Source organism: Oryzias latipes, chromosome 3 (assembly GCF_002234675.1).
Source record: "Oryzias latipes chromosome 3, ASM223467v1".
NCBI classification, from domain to species: Eukaryota; Metazoa; Chordata; class Actinopteri; order Beloniformes; family Adrianichthyidae; genus Oryzias; species Oryzias latipes.
The window spans coordinates 28,180,844-28,208,564 of NC_019861.2; the positions used below are offsets into that span (position 1 = coordinate 28,180,844).

The 27,721-nt window shown below is 38.5% G+C and overlaps 1 protein-coding gene and 1 long non-coding RNA gene across 5 annotated transcripts; both read right to left on the reverse strand.

Moving 5' to 3' along the window:
- Positions 1-667: 667 nt before the first annotated feature.
- Positions 668-12,433, reverse strand: LOC101159178 (ubiquitin-conjugating enzyme E2 Q2). Of its 2 annotated transcripts, XM_023953624.1 has the most exons (14): positions 12,044-12,433; positions 11,773-11,948; positions 11,277-11,381; positions 9,722-9,844; positions 8,930-8,983; positions 8,475-8,615; positions 7,822-7,906; positions 7,534-7,594; positions 7,367-7,457; positions 7,226-7,284; positions 7,060-7,108; positions 6,821-6,916; positions 3,739-3,805; positions 668-3,467 (listed from the first exon to the last, which is right to left on the reverse strand). In XM_023953624.1, exons 2-14 carry the CDS (start codon positions 11,929-11,931, stop codon positions 3,436-3,438), a joined length of 1,122 nt encoding a protein of 373 aa, XP_023809392.1. In that variant the 5' UTR covers positions 11,932-11,948; positions 12,044-12,433; the 3' UTR covers positions 668-3,435. The 2 variants fall into 2 exon arrangements, with proteins under 2 accessions (XP_023809392.1, XP_023809391.1); XM_023953623.1 differs by having other exon boundaries at positions 11,773-12,433.
- Positions 12,434-15,334: 2,901 nt separating this feature from the next.
- Positions 15,335-27,454, reverse strand: LOC110013673. Of its 3 annotated transcripts, XR_002288821.2 has the most exons (4): positions 27,335-27,454; positions 24,351-24,514; positions 22,102-22,372; positions 15,335-18,260 (listed from the first exon to the last, which is right to left on the reverse strand). It is a non-coding gene; the product is annotated as an uncharacterized LOC110013673 (long non-coding RNA). The 3 variants fall into 3 exon arrangements; XR_002872987.1 differs by having other exon boundaries at positions 22,102-24,514; positions 27,346-27,454; XR_002872986.1 differs by having other exon boundaries at positions 22,102-24,514.
- Between the last annotated feature and the right edge of the window lie 267 nt (positions 27,455-27,721).

A 27,721-nucleotide genomic window follows, 5' to 3' on the forward strand; every position in this document is an offset into this window, starting at 1 on the left:
CTAGATGTTGACATTGATGAGATGAGCAAACGCAGAATCATCATGAGCTCCTCAATAGACTGTATTACATCATTAGAAGTTTCTAGCTCTCACTCAGAGAAACGACCTCATTTTTCATTCATTCAACCTTGAAGGAAATGAGTAACAAAGCAGGTAAGAACAGAGATCAGTGCTGCAATGAGACGCCACATTGCAGATTGATGATGTGGTCCAAAAGGCCATTTTAGGAGGAACTCACAGGTTGATGTTGGTTGAAAAAAAGAAAGTTTAGTGATTTGTTTTTCTTCAAATGAGAAAATATAACATATGGACGATCAGTCATTTCTGGTCTATACTGCCTGACAAATACTGTTTGGTTTTTTATTCATTGTTGAAGTTATTTTAAACATTAAAGATACCAAGATTGACTAAAGTATAAACACAAGCAAGGACCATTTTGTCCGAACAGGAAGACAAACTGACCTTTTAGCAAACAGCGCCACCTGGTGGAAACAAAAAACTCCTGTAAACCCAAACTACATTTATGGTGAATAAGAGATTGAAATTTGTTCTTCATTAATAAAGATTTGAACCTGAGGTAAAAACTGTCAAATTAAAGCCTTGCATTATAGTTTACATGTAAAATATTAGTTTCATGGATTTTTTTTGAATGAGCACATTATCACTCTTTGTTTCATAAAAGTCTTTATTCATAAACTTGATGCAAGTTTACAAATTACTTTACATTGTCAAAATCACCCTTGCAATGAGAAAAGGAAACCAAACCAAAGCATGCTTTCAGTGCATCACTTTATAACCCGGCCACCATTGTTAATGAAGCAAGGTATAGGACCAGAATCAGGCTGGTTCAGTTCTTAGACCAGGGCCGCTTTAGACAGAGACGACTGTGTTAGTCAAACATGTACGGACAAACTGTTTTGCAGAATCTAAGGCTCCAGATTTCCTAAGCTGAGCATCTTAAAGCAGATTAAAGCCGCTTTTGTGACCCAACAAACCACCTTTTTACATCGAATCCGAGTGAGTGCCAACCAGACGGGCCGTGTGCGTCTTGAAATCGGACTTGTGCGCTGATGCAGTGGGAGACAACACAAACAGTGACATGAAAAGATGGGACGTTTTTGAAGGCTTTCTAGTCACCCAGCGGAACCACTCCACGGTATTCTGTCATGCACATTACAGCAATATCAAAGAGAAAAAGCTTGACGGGATCGGATCCCATCATCAAAGCTCAGGGTGGTCTGAGGGTTGGGCGTGATCTACACGGCACATCTTTCATCTGTCCAACTCTTGATGCGTTTCCTCAGAAACCGTGTGGAATGCAGCAGCAGAACACAGCTGGTAACAGGTAAAAACTAAAAACAAAGGTAGACTTTCTTAATGGAGAACGGGGAAAAATCCAGAACACATTCAATCTTGGTAATATTCTGAACCAGTCTGTTGCAGAAATGAGTGTGCAGTTTGTATTCCTGAGTTATTTGACTTAAATATATATTTTATATATATATTTTTAACCAATAATGCAGGCGTGGGCTTAATGTAACAAAACAAGGAGATGGGTCGTTTCCTACATGGGTCAGAACAACCCACAGCCATGCCAAACACATGGTTTGCTGAAGAGGGAGAGTTGATTCAATCCTAAAAATCGAAACAAAAATGGGACTGAACATCTGATGCAAGTGAGGTCAACACCATTCAGATGAGGGCTGTGTGTATAAAATAGTACAATGAAGTCTTATATGTTGGCTATCAGGACAATATACTCAAAACAATGCAAGTAACCAAACAGAACACCCACAACAAACATGTAACTGCATTAATTGGAATGCTTTGCGCGCTTTCCTGCATATTTTTCACATTACATCAAAGCCGCGGCGCCCTGAGGGGTACGGCGGCGCTGAGAGTCGTCATGAATAGTAACCAGGCAGGTGGTGATGGGAAGAGCCAAGTCTGTCCTGTGGCAAATCTGAACCAATACTCTGTCAACCAAAGAGAGCCTGGCTGCTCTGGACAGGTGTGACGATGGAAGGTAAAACGATGCAGGATATTGCTGATCTTCTGAGACTTTCTATAAACAGCCACGAGGTGGTGGTGGTGGTGGTGGGGGGTGGGGGGGGGCGCGAGTTAGAAGGACACTTTGGAGTCCCAGACAGAGAACTGGCAAGGTGGTCTGGATGAACGACCAGATCAAAGAACTAAACCAGGGGGACTTGAAACTTCATTCAGTTCAACACTCAACCTGGAAGCTTTCTCTACGGCTCATTATCAAACTAGGAGGTGGTCCTGTCATGTTTGGGAGAAATAAGGGGCAAAAAAAAAAAGAACAAAACTGCAGTAGTCATTAGACTTAAATATAAAAATGTTTCCTTTCATTTAGATATTTAAGGAGTATTCACGAGGCAACGTTCTTTCCTTGAATTTTAAACGGGCATTGAGAAGCTGCAGTGCCCTAAAAAGAGAAGTGTATATAGCAATACAGTCTCTGCCCAGCCAAAGACCTAGACAATGTTACAATATAAACAGTTAAATCTTTTTTTTTCTTTTTTTTTTTGCAGAAATACAAATTTACAGTTATACAGTGGAGTTAAAATCAACTACATTTCTACCACGGCTCTGCACTGCCCCGATCACGTTCTGCTACGCCAAACCTCTCCTGCAGGTTTCCAGCCGGATGGTGGTGGTGGTGGTGGGATGACGGAGGTCTCCAAGTTTTAAAGTCAGGTTTAAAGCCCATCTGTGCTGGTCTTCAGACACGGGCCTCGTTCAAAAAAACAAAAACAAAAATGTTTCTTCATCTCGTTCCCATCTTGTTTGGGGGTTTTCAGCTTTCAAAGATAACGGGCCTCAAAATGGTTTGACCCTTTTCCTTTCAAAGCATTAAAAAGATGAGTACTAGAGGTGGTCCACAGAGAGGAAAAGAAATGCAGCAGCCCCCCACCCCACGGTAATTTTCGTTTGGTCCTTCCCAGCCAATCGTGTCCAGAAATGTCACGTGCCGGTCTCTGATCCGGTCCGCGGCCAGAGCAGCCGGGAGCTGGAGGATGAAGCCATGCTGAACTTTTCAACTCAAAACCTGCAAGTAGCTGACATGCTCAATGCCAAAAGCAAAAGGCAAGTCTGCATGAGGTTTAGTCCTACGTCCTGGGTTGAAGAATCAACATTACATTTAAAATAAAAAGTTTGATTGCATCATACAACAATGTGGAGAAGAATGAGCATCTGAGGGGGAGGGGGGGGGCACCCGTTACAGTATATATATATATATATATATATATATATTTATATATGTGTGTGCTAGTTTCTGGGTGAGGAGTTTGGTTTGGAGTTCAAACTGTCTGGCAGAGAACAAAACCACTTGCAGGATCAAAACAAAATTGGTCGATAGGAAAGCAGAATCTAAAATGCATGGTCCCAGGGCAGAAAAGGCAACAGTATCTTTTAGCCGTCCTCTTTAGGGGGTGTGTACCAGCCTACACACACACACACACACACACAAACAAACAAAACAGAAAAGGGACATCAGCGGATTTCTCAACAAATTTCATAAGGGTGCATATTTTTCATCAGAAAACATCTAAACTACTTTGCACAGTTGATAATAGCAGGTAAACATAAGCACATCAATGTTTTCCATTTATGGAACACAAATAGTTCAGGCCTCAATACCCTGAGCTTGGATGCGGGAAAGAGATTCGGTTTCAGTCAACAAAGTTAGCAATGAAAGTGAAAACAGACACTCACCGTTCTTTTCATGAATCTGAACCAGGGATTTGTAAGACTGCTGTGCTCTGGCAAGATTATACTGGTTCTGTGTCAAAACATAAAAACCTCATTAGCGTGCAAAGTGACATTATGTCTCACAGGAACATTTGTGTGAGGAGAATCAAATATTCCTTCTTTAATGGAGCAGTCTGACTTTGTTCTAATCATGTGGGTGAAGCAACACCATCATCATCATCATCGCCCCCTCGCTGTACATTGGCTGGAGCTGGCCACCTTCTCCACATGTCTTTGAGTTTCTGGGTGTGACCATCGAGCAGGACCAACACCCCTCATCTGAAGGGCTGCCGAAGTCCTTCAACCGCTGCTCTGCTCTGTATTTTTGACATGGCGCGTCTGTTCCTGGTTCGACAGAGCTGAGCTCCAAGAGGTCACCACCACAGACCCCAACCCCCTAACATCCTTGGAAGGACTATACAGTTCCAGCTGTAAACATCTTACAGGATTCATCTTCCCACAGAAACTCACTGGCAGAGGATGCAGATCAATAAAAAGGCTAATCCCGGAGTTAATAAAGGAAGCGGACTACACCAATCAGTGGATTTGTGGGCTGTTGCACAACTAAGTTTGTGTTGTTTCGCTCTGTTCCATTAACATCAGATGCTACCTGACTGAGCATGTGCTTTTCACATCAGAACACGACTGATTATTGGATCCAAGTTGTGTTGAAATATAATCGATATCTTAATGATATTCCTAAAACATATCCAAGTTCTTCTGCAAAACTCAGTAATATAATAAATCAAGGCGTAAGCACGGCCGTAGCTGTGTGTAATCCCAAACCTGCAGAAACTGACATCTTTTGTTTAGACGTTTCTGGTATCATTGAATCCGGTCAGTTCAATAAACAAACCTGCAGAATCACCTGAAGGAAAGCCTTTGCATCAGTGAAGACCTGTTGGAATGGCTGCACAACATGCTGGACACAACAAAGAGCTAGTGTGAAGAGTCGGCTGCTCTTTCAGAGGATTGAGGTGAATACGCTCTTCTGCCCACCCTGACAGACACCATTACAGCGGTGGTATGACTCAAAAAAGAAAACATCTACGGAACCTGGAGGCACCAAAAACACCAAACAGCGACCTGGATGTGGTTAGAGCCTCGAGAACATCATCTTCCTCTTAGTTATCTTCACAAGCAAAAGAGAAATGTATATTTACTTTAAATCGACAAAGTAAACTTGCCTCCACAGTCCAAGCTTGCAATGTTGCAGCGCCCTAAACTGTAGATGGAGCTCCTTTTAAACTTACACAATTGTAGATTTTGGGTGCAGGAGGGTGGACTGGGGGAAAGGAGACCCATGCAGGACTTAACCGTTAAGTATTTATAATTACAAATATTTGCCATCGGTGTCCCAGTGACGTGGAAAACCATGGAAGTGTTCCTGTGACCATGCTTACAGAGAACCAGACTGCAGACATACTGCTTGTTTTTGACTCTCTTGTTCAACAGAAGATGCAACATGAGGAAAAAAAGAAATCCTAAAAACTTAACGGGGACAGTTAGAACTAACAGGAGGACACTCTCCACTACAGACACTATTGACCATCAGGGCTGAGTCAGCATTTCACACGTGTGTTTGCATTCTACAGTATGTTTTAGCAGGATCTAACAAATCGCTCTAAAAGTGCTCGACACTTCAAAACCTCCACAGAGGCTGGATGCTACTTATGAGCCACTTTAACAGTGAACACAATACTGTGAAAACGTGCTTTACCGCATATTTATAGCCTCAGCAATCACTTGAACTTCACACAAACTTCACATTCAGAGAACAATTTGCAGAATAAAGTCACATCTGGTACCAGAACACTATGAAAACAGTTAGCCACTGCCAACACTGGCCAAGTCATTCTATTTATATCACTCTGCAGACTGCACTTTATACATTTGCTGTCTGGATATCTGTCCAACTGAATGAAAGGGTGGAAAAAAAAGAAAAAGAAAAAACATTGTTGCACAGAGAGCGCAGCAAACCACCAACACAGGTCAGTGTACCACGTTTGTGTAAATACACTATAGTGTGTTTCTGTTAACTCGGGGTGGCCCCATCCAGTCACATGATGATTAATCAGCTCCGATTACATAGGCTTCATAATCAGAATCAGATGTGGTATCCCGATATGGGATTGGATTTTTATTTTATTATTATTTTTATCACCGCTATGCATTTCCAGCTTATTATTAAAGATAAATACTCTACTAGAAGTCTGCAGATCATGAAGGAAGCACAAACTTTTATTGCTGTAAAGCACAGCAGAACATGACACTAATTTAAGCAGGAGGCGCACAAAAATAGTTCAGTAAAGTTAGCAAGACTTCCAGACTCAATAAATCTTAACGTTTTAAACTGACAGCAGGTGTCTTTTTTGGTTTGTCCTAACTCAAACAATGACCTACAAAGGCGTTTCAAAAGAATAAAAGGTCCGTCTTTTGTTTCTTTTTAATGAGAATGGCTCTCCGTGCTGCCGACAGTGAGAGGGCTGCTAAGGGACCGTCTACAAAGTGCAAGCTCCGGGAAAAAAGGGAAGAAAAGCACAAAACAATGTCTCAAAAACACATCCATGTTTACTTTGACATGAGAAAGTAATGAAGACTCATCAAGCTACAAGAACAAATTAAAAATAAAGTAATCAGTAATTTTTAATGGATATGAATTACTACCTCTGATAAAAAAGGCAATGGCTCTGAAGTTATTAAAGCTTCAGTCACCAAACTTCCTCACATGACTAATTATCACCTATTTTTTATTAGTTAACTATTTTTCTAGTCGATAGTTGCATTATTGTTTGCTTAACTGTTCCATTTACTTCACAGAAGTGCCCTGTTTAAGTATTTAATGATAAAATTTGGTTTATAAAACAAAACATGGGAGACCTGGATCTGTTTATTACATTTGTTCATTTTTATTTAAAATGTGTTACTGACGTATTTGTTTGGGGCTCGGTATCAACAGATCCTCAAATCGGATCAGACCCAATAAACCCTGGCCGGGACATCCCTACTGCCAACACAGCAAAGCATCCCAAACGTGGTTGCTTACCTTATTGGCTCCAAACTGTACTCTGGCTTTTCCCTTGACTAAAGTGGCGTTAATCTGCATGATGACAGACTCAATGGAATAGGCACTGCTCCAGCCCTGCAATCACCAAATCCAATAACCATTAGAATAGATTTTGATGTATCAACAGGGAGATTAAAAAACAAAACAAAAACAAATTATTTAGATTAATGGAACAGAGGTTTTTTTTTTTTGTGGGTTTACACAGAAACACAACATACCTGTTTGGTGAGAAGCTCCATGCACAGGGCGCCTCCTCCAAGAACGTAACTAAATCCAGAAATAATAAATTCTTAGGCTTTTTTTATATGGAAATACAAACACATTTCAATTATTTTGTAAAAATGTCATCAAAAGAACTTAAAATAATTAAGGAGATGATCTCACCCTCCAGAAAGCACAGGTGACACAACCCGGACAAATGGTGGATCGAAGGGGAAATTATCCTGTTTATTCAGGAGAAACCTCCATCAACAAACCGATCAGATAAACCTAAACATTCTTTGGCTTCCATGCAGTTTTACTCACTTTATATGAGAAATTTAGTAAAATGTAATCCATTCCTTCCTTTTCTTTTAAGACTTGTAAATCACTGTGTAAAGGGCTGTCTGGATCCACCCTGTTGGACATGAAATAATACAGTCGGACCACGTTTGAGCTGTGAAAAAGATGGACAAATGACCCAGGATGCTTACGTCCTCAGCTTGACGTGCCATTCATACAGACTGTCGTTTACAAGTTCCACTGAATAGATGCCTGGAAAAACAAAATGAGATCAGTCGAACAAAAAATAGATGGCAAATTTGTGTTTCGCACAACTTATTCTGCCAATGTGCATAAAATGGGCAGTCAGCTTCAATGAATGCAAGAAAATCCAGATGGAGCCATGCTTACTAAATGCATAGTTGGATTTTTCCTGAACAAATACCACAGCTTGCTTTGGAAATACATTATGTATTAAATAAATAAACCTGTGCGCTTACCTGACTTGTAACTCTGAGACCGATAAATCTCTCGGAGCTCCTTCATAAGGCGGTCGGACGCTTGTACTGAACCAGAAACTGCACCCTGCAAAAAGCACCGTTTGAAAGGGAACGCATAAATCCAGACAGTCCTTTACAAATTTGAACGCCACAGTAAACCTGTAGCTCAGACTTAGAATAGTCTGTCAAAGTTAGCTGTATTTGAATGGATGTTGAGTGTTTATCTAAGAAACATTCCTTCGGGTTTAAAACATAAATGACATATTCCAGATATTGAGTCAGAAGCGTAGCTGGGTTTCTTAACGGGATTATATAAAACTTCATATCCCTTTCCAAAAGAAGAACAAAAACATGTTTTTATTTTTGCAGCCTCTGGAAGAGGAAAATAACAGAAGATTGCAGCATGAATGCAGATCATACGGCACAGTGTGCCGTATGATCTGCATTCATGCTGCAATCTTCTGTTATTTTCTGATTCATGATCTGCATTCATGCTGCAATCTTCTGTTATTTTCTGATTCATGATCTGCATTCATGCTGCAATCTTCTGTTATTTTCTGATTCATGATCTGCATTCATGCTGCAATCTTCTGTTATTTTCTGATTCATGATCTGCATTCATGCTGCAATCTAATAGCTAAACAGGAGCTTACATTCAGGTGGTCTTGTCTCTGGTTCTTCCGGATCTTTTCCAGAATAGCCAAGTTCTCCTTCTCAATGCCGTCATCGTCGGATTTCTTTCCGTCTGCAGGCTCCTCCTCTTTCATTTCATAGTGGTCCAAGTCCTCGATGTCCTGCAGATTCATCAAGAAATTCAAATTCACCAAACAGCTCACTCAATTCAAAATATTTCAGTCACAATGATTGTGAAGATTGTGAACACGCGATGAGAACATTGTGTCTCATCGTGGGTACTTTTGTTTTGAAACAAGGAAAACAAAGATAGAAATGAAAATATTGTTTTGTTTTCGGCATCACATAAATCACATAAAACATATGCACAAATGTTTAAAGGTTGTAACTACAAATTGAAAAAAAAACCTAATAATTTGACTTAAAAGGACTAAATAAATCAAAAAGATAGACCGCAACAGCAATGTTATCTTACCTCTCCCATATCTTCTTCCTCTTCCTCTTCAGATGTGACTTCATCAGTACCATGCTAATCACACAAACAAAGACAGGACTGAGTCAAACTCAGTAAATCAGTCAACAACTGATTTTGGCCTACACTGTACATCTTCAGAGACGGCAACCTTTCATTGGCAGTAACTGCGAAAGCAGGACACTGATCAGTTCATGGTCGCCTCGTGGGGGGGGGGGGGGGGACCATTAACATGTGAAGTGTGAATGTGCAGCAAAGGTTGGTCAATGGGATTCAACCTCCTTTTTTGTTTTAGTCTGTAATGCTGCATCTCATTGAAGCTAGTTTGTGTTTTTTCAGCTGATTCAACAGTTGGGGCTGTTGGTGAGAGATGACTGGCTGGCTGTTTTCAGCAGAGACAAAGAACGGCCAAAGGACTGACTCCACATGTCACACACAATCCCTTCACATCTGTCACTGTTTTTTAAAGGAAAACTCTCCATGTAATGCAGTTATAAGCAATGAAGAAACTAAAAAACTCTTAAATAACAATGATTCAATACAAACCTGGGTCTTTTCAAAGAGAAAATCCTGTATTAAAAAGTTCTAAATGCATCCATAGTCATAGGTCTAAATGGGTTTATACCTGCTGGTTTTTCACAAAAGGTTGATGTAAATAAACTATAATAAAAAGGACTCGAGAAAGCTCAGATGAAAATGTTCCACACTATTTATTCACTTTCAGCAAAAAGAAAGCCTGCAGTCACGCCACTCTGTTGTGGGGCTTTCCCCTGCAAGAAGTAGAAACAAACTTGCCTTTCGGTCTTGTCCCACAGGCCCTGCAGGTAGGGGCTGATCAAGCATCTCCACATCAGGATGTTGTGGAAGGTTGTACAGGCGACACAGGTCACAAATGAGCTTTTTTAACTGCTGCAAAAGCTAGAAGAGACAAAAACAAAAGAATAAAAGACGTACAACATAAATGCAACTCTTAAAAAAATGCATCATTGACAGAGAGGATGGCGCACAAGGATTCAGTGTCAAGAAACATCATCAGTTGTTATCTTTATGTAACCATCATAAAGGACTTGAGGCTATTTGTGACCCAACATAAGAAATAGTGTGATTCGAGAAAGTTAAACCAAAGCTGTGGAAGCAAATCTGAACATTTTGAAACAGTGGACAACCAAACCACAAAAGTACAGATATGTCTGCAACCATAAGCAGAGAAACAAGTGTAACCTATAAACCATCATGCAGCCTAGACATGTTTGGTATTTTAAACCTAAATTGAAGGTTTTGCAATATCAAAGTAAGCATTTTCAAAAACTTCTGATGCATTTACTCATTTTTTTAAATTATGGGCATAAAGGTAAAAGTCAGTAATTTTGTTAATACAACAAAACATGTTTAAGTACACATGAAAGGAAAAGTAAAACACTTCAGTTTTAAAAGGTAATTTTAAACATTCCTGTGGCTTTTACTGATCTTTTTTAAACAACCTTAGCTCCAAATGGGTTTAGCTGCCATCAGCTTATATGCAGTGTCTTTGCAAATATGGTTAGAATTTAGGTCACCAGTGCAACATCTGTGCAACAGAAAAAACAGACTGATGCTATCTTTTTGTCAAGAAAGGGGTCTTTGCCTGACATAATGTCTGTGATGCCAGAATGCTTCTTGGAAACAAGCCTGAGGAGACAAAACCTCTTTTCAGACAAATAATGTCTTTTATTTTTGAGAAAATTCAAGCCAGAAATTCAAAATGAAGTCATTCTACATGTCAAATAGTGTTCTCTATGACTAGAATTACACATGAATGTCTTACTCACACAAAATCCAAATTATCCAAAGACCTAGACTAATAGGTCTTGTGATAAATGACACAAAAAAGTGGAGAAAAAGGTCATGCCTACCCAAACAAAAGTAACTAAGTCATCTAGTACCCATGGAAACTCACCCATGTCTAAACAGTTAAGTATTTATTTGACTTCTACCAATGAAGCTCAACTAAAAAGGCTGCAAACATGTCTAAATGATGAGCAAAATCTTCCAGCTCTGAGCCAGTCTTGTCAGTTCGTGTTCAGTCAAGTGAATCAGTGAAGTTAAAATGCAAATAGAGGTTTACTTTAATCAGCTGTCACACAGCTTAAACGTGTTATTCGACAGAACAAGAAAACCTGAAGCGTACAATAATCAGCACACTAACCTAACCCAACAACCATCGTGACTTTTCTTTTGGGCTTAAAGCTTGTCACAATAAGGACCCCATCCCTGGCTGATGATGATTCAACGAAATTGACAGCTCTGCCATCTATTTTTACCCATATGTTCACACTGGAGCAGTACAAAAAAGGAGACATGGTTAACTTACCAGGGTGCTGCCTTTTCTGACATCTTCCAATCGCTCCAAAACTTGTGCCAAGCTCGGGTCATCAGAGTCTACGAACCATATTGGTGGCGTCGAAGGATAAGACTCCTGAAGGAACGGCGTAAAGAAATGCAGTTAAATAAATGCTAACGACCCACATTATGAGTATCACGAAACTAAACACAGATTTGCCAAGCGAAGAAACGAAACAAAAATACGCAGGAAAAAAAAAATGACGACGAAATTAGCATTCTGAACGTGTCGTTAGCCAAATGCTAGCTTAAGCTTCGCTTCCAAAACTTGACAGTTTAGCGATTACTACAGGAGTGATCATCTTTCATTCGTTCATATTAGAAAACAAACCACACAATGTGTCAAGCTGCAGAAAAAATGTTAAAACACGTGAGCAAGTTAAAATCACAAGTTTAAAAGCAAAAACGGGTGTCTGTGTGTGAAGCTAACTTCACTTGACTTGTGTTCCTAACCTGTCTCTACTCACCGTTATGTTACAATGGATAATTAACAGCTTCTCTCCAGTTACGTTAAATTGACAGCTCAGTTCGTCAGGCTTCCAGTCGATTATCCTGAATCGTTCGTGGTTTGGATCAAAAATCGACTCCAAAAACTTCAGTTCGGCCTTGAGCCCCGACACCGACATCTTCCACGCATCTCCGGCTGGGCCACGGGGGAGAGGGAAAAAGTCGGGACTTAGCTCTCAAGCTAGTAAGAGCAACACCGTTGTTTTCACATAAAGCTGGTCTTAAAAGTACCAAGAAGTGAAGGGCCGTCCGCCACAGGTAGCGCAAAATATGGAACCGCTACAATCCGTGTTCTGGTAAATTTCAGCGCAACTGCTAGTGAAGTGGCTAATGTTAGCTAAAATCTAGCAGGCTGCTAGCGAGCTAGCCGTTGTTGTTGTCTTTCCGTCTATTGTTGTTGTCTGCCTATGAAAGCAACATTTTCAGGCATTCGTGGTTCCCTGTGTCCGTTGTCTCACTGTCCCATCGGACAATTCTTTAATAAGAACTTGACCAGGAAACGAACATATAATCTTCACGATGTGACCAAATATCCCGTTAAAAGGATTGTGTTTTTCATCCCGGTGCAACTGTAGCTGGCCTCTTGTGGGGTTTAAAGATGGCGTTTGGCAACCTCCCCGCTCCTGCAGAATCCCAGCATGCAGTGCGTGTCAAATCTATTCAAAATTAAGAAAACTAATGTTGTTTAACGATCATACGAGCATAAAATGAAAAAAAGATGGGCACTAAAGGGGCTTTTTAATGGGGGGGGGGGGGGGGGGCATTCAAAAATATATTTTGTAGATTTAACTTCTGGCTGACTTTTCCAACATCTTGTACAATATAACATTTGTATCACTTCATGATATTATTTAAAAATATGATATTGTTATACTGAGAACCGAAGACAAAACTGTCTTACAATTTCTGTTTTTGTGTGATTTCCTATCTATTTGGGCCTAAAAAAAAACACCTTACAATTTTAATTTTTTTAAAAACGTTTTTTATTTTAATTTCCCAACATGTCTATTGAAGAGGACAACAGGACGATATTTCTGTGAAAATAGAACTCAATTTGGAAAATCAGAAAAAAGGAGTGATATTCACCCAAAAATGTTAAATTTTGTTCTAAAACAATAAAATTCTGTATCACTCTTTTGTTACATGTTGGACCATCTGCTACAGAGGAAGATCAACCGGTAAATTGAGAGCTTTGCTTATTGGCTCAGCTCTCTCCTCACCACAACAGACCGGTACAGCAATCGCACAACTACGGACGCTGCTCCGATCCGCCTGTCAATCTCATGCTCCTGTCTTCCCCCTCTGATGGACAAGACTCCAAGATATTAAACTCCTCCATCTGGGGCAGGGACACTCCACCCACCAAGAGATGGCAAACTACCCTTTTCCGGTCGAGAACCATGGCCTCAGAGTTAGCGGTGCTGACTCTCATCCCAGCCGCTTCACACTCGGCCACAAACCGCACTAATGCACACTGGAGGTCCCAACTTGATGAAGCCAACAGGACAAAGTCATCTGCAAAGAGCAGAGATGAAATCCTGTGGTCCCCAAACCAGACCCTCTCTGTCCATAAAAACTATGAACAGAACTGGTGATAAAGGGCATCCCTGCCGGAGTCCAACATGCACCGGGAACAGGTTTGACTTACTGACTATGCGAAGCAAGCTCTTGCTCCGGTCATGCAGAGACCGGACCGCCCTCAGTAAGGCTCCCCGGACCCCATACTCCCATAGCACCCTCCACAGAATATGGGGGACGCGGTCGAACGCCTTCTCCAAATCCACAAAACACATATGGACTGGATGAGCGAACTCCTGCATTCCCTCCAGCACCCTAAAGAGGGTGTAGAGCTGTTATACTGTTCCCACGCCAGGCCGGAAACCGAACTGTTGTTCCTGGATCTGAGGTTCGACGGACTCTCTTCTCCAGTACTGTGGAGAAGAGAGTCCTTGGCTGGCTGAGGCCTCCCGGGAAGGCCTCCCAGGGAGGCTGAGGAGTGTAATTCCCCGGTAGTTGGAACACAACTAAATCATAAACAGATCCTCGAAAATGTTATCAACGTACTGTGAAAGGTACGGGATTGGACTCCAGTATTCACAAACTTTGGAGTCATCTTGATAGGCAGGGCAACCTGCTAGCACAGGTGTAAACCTGTTATGATGGACGTTTAAAAAACACAAAAAAATCAAGTTAATTAAAAAAATAGCAGTTATTTTTTCCTGAATCTCATCCTCCTCGTCCTTTTCATCATCCGAAAGCTCCAAATCTGAATCTCCCTCAAATATCTGGTATAGAATCCTCTCTGCTTCACTTTTTTCCTCCTAAAATAATGTGCAGCCATTAAATACATTAAAATGGTCCTGATGTCCACTACAGTTGACATTCATTAAATGCCTGCTGTTTTAAAACATAAAACTATTTTCAGATCTAAAAATATTGTTTCTAACATGTTTATGACCAAGAATATATAATTATCATGGTAAAAAAAAAAAAGGAATAGATACAGAATATTTGACTTGCCTTTCACCTTTCCATAAAATGAAGTAAATGGTATGGCAGCCATCTTGGTAGAGGTAAAACTTGAAGTTCCCAGCATGCAAATGCATCACATGACACATCACTGGAAAGCCCAGGATGTCCTCTACACAGTAGAGTAGGAATTAGAAAGGTATTTCCTTAGAAACATACATGTAAACAAAATGTCTATTATAGAGGACATAAATGAGTGGGCCGGGTCTCAGGATATTACAATTTCTTATGCATATATTGCTATACTATATTATTTAACATATTATTTAGTTCACAATCAAGTTTCTACAGATTACCAGGGGCAGAGCTACGGTGGGGCCACCGTCCTCCCCCCACAGGCCCCCCCCACACCTCCAATTTTTGATTCAGTTTGATTGAGCATTGCAAAAATAACATTGAATTTACATAAAATTAATAAAATGTTCTTCACCATCTCACTTTCCAAGAATTTTTTTTTCTTATTTATTAATAAAGTGACTATTTGGACATATTTTTCAAAATATGTGCGGCCAGTGCTGAACTTTTTTTCTTGGCTGCACTTATTTTGAATGCTCAAAATATAGCCATACTTAAAATATTTGCTTGGTAACTATTCCTGTATTTACCATTACCCCTTATACATTCGATTAACTACAAAATGTAGCCCTGTATGTGCGAGCATTGCAGCAATAGGCATTTTGTTGGCATCTAATGGCTTTGACCAACACGAAATTCCATCCGTTTTTGCACTTGGTTGCACTTAGAATACATGGGAATAAAATCAGCTTAATTTATATTACTCTTACTTAAAAAAAACAACCTTTATTTAAAACAACAACACAAATGTTAGTGATTATAAAGACATTCTGGCTTAAATAATTAGGTGTGGCTAAAGTCAAGTTTAAAGTTTTGTGAGTACCTGCATCAAACGCTAATTTTACCTGCTAAATTTATGATTTTAATATACCAATAAATAAACTATAAATGTTTATTTCTTTTTTTTCCCTTCAATAATCAGTGCAAACTCCTCAGCATATTCCCTCCCTGGGTAAAACAGGGATTTGTCTTATTTTTGGCCAAAACAGCAGGATTGATACAAGTTTGACAGGTATTAATCACCAGGTCCTTAAACTGGATAAAAATGTCCCCTTTCTCATGCAAAAGTCCAAACGTGAGTTTTACCCTGTGAAACCAACACTAGGGAGCAGTGTTGGCCCAGTAAATAAAGAAAGTACTCATCATCAACAGATTACGGTAACATTCTTTCTAAAGGGCTATTAACATTAAAATATCAATAAAATAAGGCTACATGTCTCAGAGCTGCTCTCTACTGTAGCTGTTTACATGACGGCCTGTAAGACAGTTGCAGATCTTCCATCACAGAGAGGTCAACATAACCTGAACACCCTCACCCAGGTCTACAAATCCTACTGCTGACTGTGTTCTGCGTCTACTCCTCACAGCTACTCATTGACATATTTTGTAGCTGAGAAGTTTTTCAAAGAGTTCAGATCATGTCGACTCTAACTCATGTTTTTTAAGTAAGTTACCTCTTCCTCAGTCACTTTTTGTATTTCTTCTGATTGTCCAAATGTGATGAAAATGTCTTGTAATTATGAATGGTAGCAACAACTGTGGATGTTGATCAGATGTTACACATTTTTGGTTAAGAAAGAAAGAAGTAACTTAAGGGGGGAACTTTAACAATGCAGCGGCTCTCTAAAAATGTCAATGTTCCAGTTTAACAAACATTCATTCATTTGTATGACATTGATTTCTGTTGTTCCCACTAAAACTGTTTTAATATTTACATTTCATGGAATTCTAACTGGAGAAACAAAAAAAGGGAAATTGCGGTGGGTGTTAGCAAAGGTCTGTTTTTAGATTGATTAAAAATGTTCCCCTCCTATCTAACCTAACATAAAGTGGAAGTTTAAGTAGACAACAATGGAGAAAAGTGAATCAGATTGTAGGCTAAGCCTGATCTTATAGATACAGTAATCATTGTTGGGAATTTTAATTTGACTTTTTTTTCTCTTAAATCTAGAAATTCCTTTTTGTGAACCTTCAACAAAACATGACTGTAATGCACTTTGAGCAAAAACTTTAAATGTTTATGTGTAAAGGTTTTTAAAAATACTTTTTATTTATCAGTTTCCTCAATCGTCTCTGAGAGTTTAAACGGATGTTATTAGAAAACTTCTCAGTTAGCAAAAACCCCTCAGTCACTCCCATGTAAGTTGAATTAGACGTCATATCAATCTTTTGGGAGTCCTCTCTTTATCAAACCATGTTTCAAGAGGGTGATGCTTCCATCAAACCATTTTTCACACGCTCCACCTTTGTCACAATAGTTTGCTGCTCGTTGCGCTCTGCTACAACAATTCGACCAGGGCTCCTCTGCAATACGTTTACACAGAACCCACCTTTTTACAAAACCTGCAAAATTACAAAATTCATCCATCTGTCTATTATTCTCACACTGTCCTATGCATGTCAGGGTCACATGAGATGCTGAAACTTATGTCAGTTTCTGTGGAGAAAGCAGCGTTATCCCTGGACAGTTCACCAGTCCATCATGGAGCCACACCGACACACTCACACCTAAGGGATCATTTAGGGCTCCCAATTAACCCATTAAAGATGTTTTGCAACTGTGGGACAAAGTAGGGATACAAAATCCACACCTACAAAGTGAACCTGCAAATCCCACACAACTGGCTGTTAAATCCAAAAGCCAGGTAATCAAATATCCGATTAAAGAAATTTTTTTTTACCTGAAGCCTCCATCCAGCCTCACAGTCCTTTTCCAGGACGTAACTGAACTTCTTCTTTTTTGCTCCAAAATGGCAAAAGCTTATGACTGATTAGAATAAAAAAAAAGATGTACAAAAAAAAAGAATTGATCCTTTACAGATTGAACAATGCAACTTAATGTAGCGCAGCACATTTACCAGTTATCACCCTATTAAATACAAGTCAGAGGACAGTTATTGACAAGGACCTGGCTCATTTCATTTATCCTCACACTCTAATGGCTATAAATGGAACGATCTATGTTATTCCTGGATTAAATGCACTCATGAACACACAAATATTAATAAAGGTGAATTTTCTGGATTGAAAGGAGGTTTCTTCCCATTATCAATGATGACTATTGTTCTAAATATTGGGCTATATAAATAAAATTGAATTGATGACACACAAGCAGCCTTAACATCTGAAAGACTTAAAGCATACTGGAGGGTTTCTAAAACACTGTTTTCCTCTCAGATCTGCTTTATGGCCAAAAACAGGGATGTTATTGTTCTTAAAGCCATTGTGAATGCAAAATTATAGGAGAGAAATGTTGTAGTCCTTTGTGATTTATTTTCCTCCTCTGCTTTTCATCGAAACAGCACAAGTAAATGAATACTCTGTATTGACACTTAATTTAATTCCAGACAGCAGGGACAAATCATTTCTCACCATTTACCAGTTTAATTATTTCTGCATGAGCAGCACCAGCTCACATCAAACCAGGGAGCATGTAGGCTTTGTCAGAATGACCTAAAACCCCATTTGAAGATGTAAACACACAACTGCTGACACAGTTTATTTTTGTCATCTCTATAAATTGAAATTTGCGACAAGGAAGAACAAGGTATCTATATTTGATCCATACATTATTGTTATTTTAATCAACTGGAAGCCTTATTTATTAAACCCATATTAACTACCGTCATTGGTACTTTTTTTTTTTTGTTGAAGAAGAAAAATTGGTGCAAAAAAGCTTCTCTTGTTGAATCTGTGTATAGTGAGCGTGCGGAGGCACACAGATGTTTAGCTTTGAATCACTGAGGCCATTTTTCACTTTTTCTTGCTGATTCACCACAAACAGAGGGGTTGTTTGTCAACGGAGACAGCGGCATCCTGACCAGGGAGGAGAAGCACGATATCCCTTTGGGAAACAGAAAGCATTTAGGGAGAAGCTCAGTTCATTTCTAGGGGCACCATAACTGCAGAGTAGAAATACTGAGTATGTTTTACGTCATCCAAAAAGATGAAATTCCATCTTAACTTCATTAAAAGGTTGATCTCACACCCATTAGCTAACAGGATTATCTCAATCTGAAATGTAATTCTGGATGCATTTCGTGACCAAAAAAAAAGACAATCATATGATGAACAGCGGAGCATCACAATGGATCTGAAAAAAAAAGAAAGATTGAAGAAATATCTACAAAAGTTACCATTGTTTTGAACAATAAGGTATGGAACCAGTGCATCTGAGTTTTTTATTAAAAACTGATCATCTTTTAAGCTTTATTAAAAGCATTCCCAGTGGTCTTTTAGTTTGATAATACTGTTTTTTAGCCAAGCGCTTTTTTTTAAAGGTAGTTTTCAAGGACATAGTTTTTGCAGCACTAAATTCACCTCTGTGTTAGGGGACCGTTGGCATGGCACAACACCGCCACTCTTCCCTTCCCCGTGGCGAGGCAGGGAGCTTGTGGCCTGCCCAATGTATTTTTTCTATGACACAAATAAGCTCTTTTTCAAGTGATATTTTTTTTGTCTGCTCCTGATTCACAACAAGTTGAAAAAAGACATACTGGTACTCATTCCTTTTTTTATTCCGCTTTATCTCTTTCAGGGTCACGGGGCTGCCGGAGCCTATCCTGGCCACTTATGGGCAGGGCAGGGGGACACCCTGGGCAGGTCACTAGTCTTTCGCAGGGTAGAATGTCCACACTCACACTCTCACACGTTCACACACCGTTCACTCTCACACTCACTCACACTCACACGCACCCCTATGGACAATTTAGAGTTGCCAATTAACCTATGAAGCATGTTTTTGGACGGTGGGAGGAAGCTGGAGATCCTGGAGAGAACCCACGCAGGCAAACTCCACACAGAAAGGTCCCCCATTGATGTTCTGTTTCACGTCCCCCAGCCGGGACTTGAACCAGGGGCCTTCTTGCTGTGAGGCAAGAGTGCTAACCACTGCCCCACCAACCTGCACCTATACTTTTACTCAGAAATGCAAATTTGAGCTTAATTTCCTGTCCTCTGTGATAAAAAAAACCACAAGAACATGTTAAAAACACCAAAAACATGGTTCTTATCAGAGTTGGTATTTAACAGTAATAAATATGTACTACAGACTAGTTTTCTACACTGCATTTAGCTTATTTTATAAAGGATAAAAAAAGGCAGAACAACTTGCAATTTCTTCTCACCAGAGTCTTCACAAGTTGTTGTTAGAGGACACTTGTCCATTCCACAGATCTCCGTTTGTCAAAGTGTCCCTCTAAAGAGCCCACAGAGGGCCATTCCTTTCAAACACCTCTAATTAAAGAGCAGATGTCACCTTGAACTACAGTGTCGTTATTATATGAGCCAGAGTGTACAAGAAAAAATGGAAAACATAAAATGAGGCAAGTCTGAAAGAGACAAAAGATTAAAAAAAATGTGCAAGCATTACACAATGTTGAATGAAGACATAATTGATTCGCTGATTATGCCTACAGTCACAGAAAAGCTTTGAATTAATCAAATTTCTCAGAATAGACCCTGTAGTCGCATCCAGATGAACCATGATACTGTATTTAGTTTTTTTTCCCAATAAATAGTGCAAATTATTACACATATAAATGCAAAGGGAATAAAACACATAATTAAAAACACATTGTTGTGAAAGTTACTTACAGAGTGTAACTTGTGACAGATTACTAGTTTTTGATATTCAAAAGTAATCCCTTTTCTTAAAATATTACTTTCTCTGACTTGCAGTGCAGCACATGATGATTACCAAAATGAAGTTACTTTCACCTACAGAGGTAAAACGTAATTCAAAATGATAAGATGTAGTAAAAGGTACCGTCATTTACCCCCCACTATCTGTCATACACGGGTGTGTGCGAAATTTGTTCTCTGCATTTGTCCCACCCCCTGGAACTATTTGGTGGCTTAACCCCCCCAATCCAGCCCCTTATTGCTGAGTCTCAAGCAGGGTCCCATTTTTAAAGTCTTTGGTATGACTCGGCCTGGATCTGAACCCACATCCTTCCAGTTACAGGGCAGACACTTTAACCACAAGGTAGTTAGCATTACGATGAGGAGTGATATGGAAAGAATTAATAAAAATAATATTAATAAAAGAAATAATATTTTGTTTTTTGTATTAAAAAAAAGGAACAATACAAATATTTTGAGAACTAGCCCTCAAACTTTCAGTTTGGTACAGATTAAAATATAAAAGCTATCTACTTAATGAAAAAAACAAAATTCGGAGACAGATCATTATTAAAATAAAGATCTGTGAAGACTAACAGAAAATGTGGTACAGTAATTAAAGTTGCAAGAGCAAGCATTTAATAGATTTTTGAAGTATTTTAAAAACATCTCGTAATCTTGGTGCTTTGAACTATTACATTTTGGTCAGTTGTGGTAGGCAAAGTACTAAACATGTTACTTGTAAATTATTACTCAAAATGGTTTACAGTACTGCATTACTACAAAAAGGTGTGCAAAAACTTTTATGATGTTACGCCTAACATTATTAAACAGTAAGTTTAACACAACATTAAAGTATAGAATCAGGGTTTTGTGGCTGTATTTACCATCTTTTTTGTTTGATAAAATGGATAAATGCACCACCCATGCTTTGCCAGTCTAATTAGATAAGGGTTATCTGTGAAGCATCACTGTTCGGTGGGATCTGTTGTTGCTCATATGGGCTAACCCAGTAAACTGCTGCCTAATCACATTCAAGCCAGAGTTTATTTACTTTCTGGGGCACTGCTGTTCTGGCAATAGCCAAAGTAGATAGGTGAAAGGGGTCTTGTAAATGCGTGCACTACTGCCAATCTATCTACCCTGATGCAAATATGGTTTTCAGGGCCAGAGAGTGACCCTGACAGAATTATATGATGGAAAGGAGGCCCGGCTTAAATCAATTAGCTAAGAGGACAAATAGCATTTAAATCATAAGCTGCCCAGGCCCAGGGTAATAGGCCGAAAGGGAAGGCACACAACGAGAGAATAACACTCGTGACCATTGCAAACAGTGCTTCTAGTGCACACTTTCAATCACAGGATGACCAGCAATGGGAAAAATATTGAAAAAACTCTGTTCTCCTAACATTTTGCCTAAAATATAAATTCCTAATTGTACTGTTCAAATCTCATCAGAGGTTTTTTTTCTCTCTTGTAGATTGATCATTATTATTGCCTACTTAATTTTATTGGGGTTTATAAGCTCCACCGCAAGTAAGCAACACATTAGGGTTAAATTTGCACAATTTGCTGAGCTCAGCAGCCACCTTATGTGGAAAGCTGCCAGCTCTATTCACCCACTGGGAGGGAAGACCATGAACCGCTAAAGCTTACACTAAATGATTCATTGTCAGAGGAGTTCAGTTGTTACTGAAAAGCCCTTTTACTCTCACATTCTTCAATCTCGTTCAATCATGGCATTTCCCTGACATCTTAACTATACCATTTACTTCATGGTCCATGTCTTGACATAGGTGATTGACCTTGAATGTGACGGAAAAGCAGCACATTATGCTCTTTTGTGCTGAGGGATTGTGTGACTGTCTGAGGGGGGAAAAAAAGGAAGCCGAACTCATATTGAGAGAAACTGGGACATATGGTGAGTATGCTGAGAAGCTGTATGTGGCAGATAACATTTCACAGAAAAATTCTGATCACAGTGGAGACTTTAGGAAGGAGAGGGTCTCAAAGGGAGGAACACACCATCTGGAAAGCTGCAAGCTGTGACACATCCAATTTACCTCAACCTGTGGACCAGTTGGTAACCTCTCTGTAGAGCTCACCGGGGCAGAAGCATCCATCAGGTGCGGTCACATGCGGGTCAGATTTGGAAAGACAATTGTCAGATATATCAGGTTGGACTTTAAAGTCAAGTACAGTAGAAAGGTTTGTCCTCTGGGACGCAAAGCCAAGAATGAATCCCATAATTCATACCCTCCGTCGTGTAATCATTGCAATGGGGCTGAAGCATATCATAACAGGACAATTTCCCTCTGTAATCCTTTTATCTTCCTGTCAAATATATGAATGAGTTAATATTAGACAATCTTAACAAACATGAATCACCTCAAAATTGTATTAGGTGTCTCACATGTTTAATTAATACCTGAGGGTATGAAAGACAATTTTGTTTCCATGTATCGCTTGCATGTTGTGAATACTGATTCTTCCCGCATACTCTCATTCCTTAGAATGTTTTTGACTCACTAATCCAACAATAGGAAGTGCATTAACTATTTATTTAAAAGTAAGGTCACCACTTTCAAAAAATGTAAAGTCATTGCCAAATGTTTTGGTCTCAAACCAGGAGACTAGTTTTTATAATTTTATTGTAAAACATGTATCATTTTTTTCCTTGGTAATGTAATTTAGATTAGTACAAGTCAAATATACCATCCATCCATTTTCCTAACCCATACCCATTTTTTGAGACTTATTGAAAAGTAGAGCCCCAAAAATGATTGCAGAAATGTACTTAACGAAGTGTGAACATGAGAGTTTTGAACGAAGAGACCGGAAATGCAGATTCACAGGTGTTTAGAGTACATTGAAAGACATGGCCCTGCGACAGACTGGCAACCTGTCCAGGGTAAAGCCTGCCTTTGGTCAACAGTAGCTGGGTTGGCTCCAGCAGCTCTGTGAAAGGGACTTAGCAGGTTCAGAAGATGAATGAAAAACAAAAACACATTAAGCTGTTTCTGCAGATCTCTCTTCCCAACGTTAAGACAGTTTTTCTTTTGTGACTCAACAAGATATTTAATTGTTAGATTAACATCAGATGTGTCTGCTACTGCTATTACTATTGTACTACTCCGCCATTTTTTCCAGCAGGTGCGTTTGTCATCAGCAAGATCAAGGACAAGAAGTGCTCTGTTAGTAGAAAAAATATCATCATCAGCTAAATTAACAAACATAGAAAACACAGATCGAGGCAGCTGGATCACACAGAAAAAACAAGACAGAGTTAGCACATGTTAGCAAAATTGATCTTAGCTATGTCTTTTATTTACACCATCTTAAAGAGTCGCCAAACCCCACACTCAAAAACCTCAGTCAAGTCAGCAATACTGATGGCCAAATAGCACAAAACCTCAACTATCACATGACATGCCTCCAGGTCTTTGGGGAATTCTTGATTTAACGCTGCAAAGTTAGCACCAACAAACATATTTAACCCAAAGACTCTGAGAAAACACCCAAACAGCCCTGAGAGACCATGCATGGCTGTCAACATCCGACATCAAAGACAAACACCAGGACGACCACGTCTTAACAAGATTTTACTAGACCCCAATTCATCAAGGTTGTGTCCAAATTCCTTCACTACTCACTACTAAGTGCACTCTAAAGAGCATTTGACATTTTGTCTGAGTCTACAATTCTAAAATACAGTGCCCGAGAATTTTCTCAGAAACCTGCGAAAAACCAACACACATCGATGCTCACTATTGGTAAATAAAAACCACAATGCATTGCATTTGAACGATTTGTTATTTGAAAAACATTTCTTTCAATGTATTTTTTAAATAAATAAGCCATCAGTTTGATCTTATTTACAAGACATAAAAGTCAACAAACAATATTTACACAAAATGGAAGTATGTTGATGTTGATGACGAAGGAGGGTCTAAGGGCAGGGATTACTAGTTTAGTTTAGTCAGTTTAGTTAACGTTTAGTATTTTCCTATTGAGTTCTCCTTTTTATTGTCTGTTCACTTTACAATTACCAGTACAAAGCCCATTGAGATGACTGTTGTTGTGAATTTGGGCTGTACAAATAAAAATTAATTGAATTGAATGTTTACTGAATAATCTAGCTTCCACTGTATGTTTTGTAGTGACAAACAACTTTCCAGTTTTGTATATTTTAGTGCCATGTTAACAAACCGCTTTCTCTTACTTACTCTTGCTTATCTACTTTCAGCTAATTGATGGATGTTGAGATATCTGTGAGGGAAAGGTAGCTTTACATCCCATTTGTTTCACTTACATTGGAGAAACTACAATCCTTGCTGCCTGCAGGCTAGTTGATTATCCCTTGCTGAAGTTGTTAGCAGCCGGTCCAGACAGACATACTGCAGTCAGTCTCTTCACCATCTGAACCCAGCATCCCATGATGGGATGTCTCTGATGATGAGGGGGGCTCTGTGGTCTCTGGAATGACACAGAGCCTTAATCGTCTAAATTCATCTCCTGTGAGAGTTGGCTTGATGGTAACCCAGACACCCAATTGAATCACAAAAACCTAATTCATGACAAATGTACAGGCATCGTTAAGCCACCTTTTCCATTGAAAAGACCTTTTTGTTCAATTCCTATTGAGCCGAAATGAAATACTTTAGTTACTCTGTCTGACATTTCATTAAACACTAGTTTCATTTTTGTTCTTGTCCCATCTTTTTCTACTTTTCAATTCCATAAAGGTCAGGCCCAGGCAGGTCATTTTCACATACAGCTCTGTTAGTATTGACCCAATCTGTTCAGTCCTGACCCAATGAGAAGGCCCAAGAGGGAGATTGAACTTTGAAAGAACATGAGACCAGAGATCCAGTGTCAGTCCAAATCAGTCCTAATTATTTCCAGACAGGACCAGTGTCTTGTGTTCTTCCTGTTTGTTTCAAATGAGTTCATTGATTTTTTTGTTTTGTTGTATTCAATAAAAGATCTGTCAATCTTTTATTAATCTTTTTAAGGTTGTTTTGCTGATGTTTTACCAACAACAGACAGATGTGTGTGTGTGTGCGTGTGTATGTGTCTGTCATAAAAATTGTTATTTATTTTTTATTATGTATTATACAATCTTTCATATATATGCTATGTATAATATGTCTCTCTCTATACATGTACATTTATAGATTTTTTCATTGTAATATATATATATATATATATATATATATATATATATATATATATATATATATATATATATATTTATATAAAGATCCTATGGGACTTCCAGATCCAGACCCAGACTGATAGGATGGTAATGGTGAACCAACCAGACATTGTACTGGTGGATAAAGAACAGAGGAAAGCCACTGTGGTGGATGTGGCAGTGCCAAGCGATGGGAACATCAGGAAGAAGGAACATGAGAAACTGGAGAAATACCAGGGACTCAGAGAAGAACTGGAGAAAGGATGGAAAGTGAAAGTGGTGCCTGTGGTAATTGGAGCACTCGGGCAGTAACTGCCTATATATATATATATATAAATATATACATCTCTCTCTCTCTATATATGTGTGTGTGTATATATATATATATATATATATATATATATATATATATATATATATATAATTTATGTATTTATAGATACATATATCTATAAAGAGAGAGATATACATCTCTATATATATATATAATTATACATATACATCTATATATGATTACGTATATATATATAATCAAATTTGTTAATATTTTGTTATATATGGTACAATTGTTGAAATAGTAAAGTATACATGTATGCATATACTATGTATATGTAAATGTATTTATACATTATATGATTTATATGTGTATTTATAATGTTTGTGTTTATCAAATATTATTCTTTCAATTAAACTAGAAAATGTAGGGTTATAGAATTAAACTTACACGCAGACTATAATTATTACCAGAGAAAAACACTTTTTTACCTTAGAAACAGAATATATACAAGTAAAGTGAACAAAAAAGAGAAAAAGAAAATTGCAACTGTTAGCCATAGAGTTAGGAAAAAAATGATACTAACATGAAAAACAGCCATGATATGAGAATAGTGTCTTTTAGTTTGTTTTGTTTTTAGTTGGTCAGTTATTTTTGTGGTTCTTGTCATTTTCTGTTTTCAGGTTTTGTTTTTTTCTCCATGTCAGTCACACCAGGTGCCAGTTGGTAATTAAACACAGCTGTCTATATTCAAGGTAATTTATCCACACACTGTATTTAAGTGTCTAGTTTTCAGGCTCTCCTGTTTTAACTTAAGATTTTGAGGTACTGTCATCAAGCCTGAAAAAACAAGAGCAAATCAAGCAAAAGTAATAAGTTTAAAGAAGGGGGAAAATAAATCAGTAAAAGGAAGAACATAAAGAAAGGAAACTGGAATTGATACATTTATTAGGTTCTGAATGGTAATAAATCATAACGGGGTATAAATACCAAAAGGTATTTTCCCTTTTAATATAGATATTTATTGATAACCTGAAGTAACATAAAAATCTGTCAGCTTGTACTACTAAATAAGAACATTTTTTAAACACTTGTTCTTGATAATATTAGTGGCAAGATTTGTTCATTAGATGATCCGCTCTGTCAGCAGAATTTAAAATTTGTGCGGTTAGTGTTTCCTTATGTCTGATTATTTAATTAGTCAGTCAGACCTCCATTCTTCTACACAAAAGATTGGCATCATTTTTTTTTTCCACTTTTTATTCAACAAGTTTGAGGTCAGGATAGATTTTGTTTCACCCTGATATTTTGTAGCAGTCACTGTTATTCTGACATAACATGAATGTTTAGCTAAACACATCCTGGTTCTCTCTGTCAATTCATTTGTTCTGTCCTCCTCATGCAACCTTCTGTTTTGACCAAGAGCACAAACAGGAAAAGTCTTATTTTTCTGAGATAAGACTTTTCCTGTTTGTGATCTCTCAGATCCACTTTTCTAAGCATATTAAGATCCCATCTAAAGCTGAATGAACTGATTCTAGTCGACTGTGATTGCAGTGATGCATGTCGGTTTGCAGTGATCATGCAAATCCCTTCACAAAAACAAGATAATGTTAGTATTGAGCCTTTTAAAAACTAGTAAAAGATGCACTCTGTAAACACAAACTTTCACTTTACTGTGGGTTATGAACATTGAACTCTTTCGCGCCACAGAAGAGCTTTTTATAAGAATGTGATTTCATTTAACAACTAGAAAATAAAAAGAATGTGAGTGCAGCCAAGTAAGGACGACAGAAAATTATCAAAAAAACAATACCATATCTACCTCCTCAGTACCTAAAGCTCCAGCCTTTGGTTGCTCTTCTGTTCATTTGATTTCTGTATCCAGGTTACTGGTCTTTGTGCTGTTTGAGTCCAAGGGTCAAAAAGGAGATAAGAGGAATTTTTGTCATCAATTTCTAATTTCACCACTCCCACTACATGAGGGAGCCAAATGAAGATTTCTACATTTAAGATCACATTTTTTTAACAAAGAATGAGTAATATGCAAACTTTACCATACAAAGGATCAACAAAACTAAATGAATTTGAGGCATAATTACCAAGTTTAACTAAAACAATTGAACAGACCACCTGACAAAAGCAAGAAGACCAAAGTGTGTTGTGAGGAATTCATGAAAAGAAATCTAAAAGTTTTACAACGGCAAAATAA

Bases quoted from the DNA above. Each gene is read 5' to 3' on its own strand.
- LOC101159178 (XM_023953624.1), bottom strand. From the start codon at position 11,931: ATGTCGGTGTCGGGGCTCAAGGCCGAACTGAAGTTTTTGGAGTCGATT. The intron at 9,845-11,276 runs GTAAGTTAACCA...TGTCTCTTCTAG, and splicing joins TCAGAAAAGGCAGCACCCTG to CTTTTGCAGCAGTTAAAAAA. The intron at 7,907-8,474 runs GTAAGCTCCTGT...TGCTTTTTGCAG, and splicing joins AGAGACAAGACCACCTGAAT to GGTGCAGTTTCTGGTTCAGT.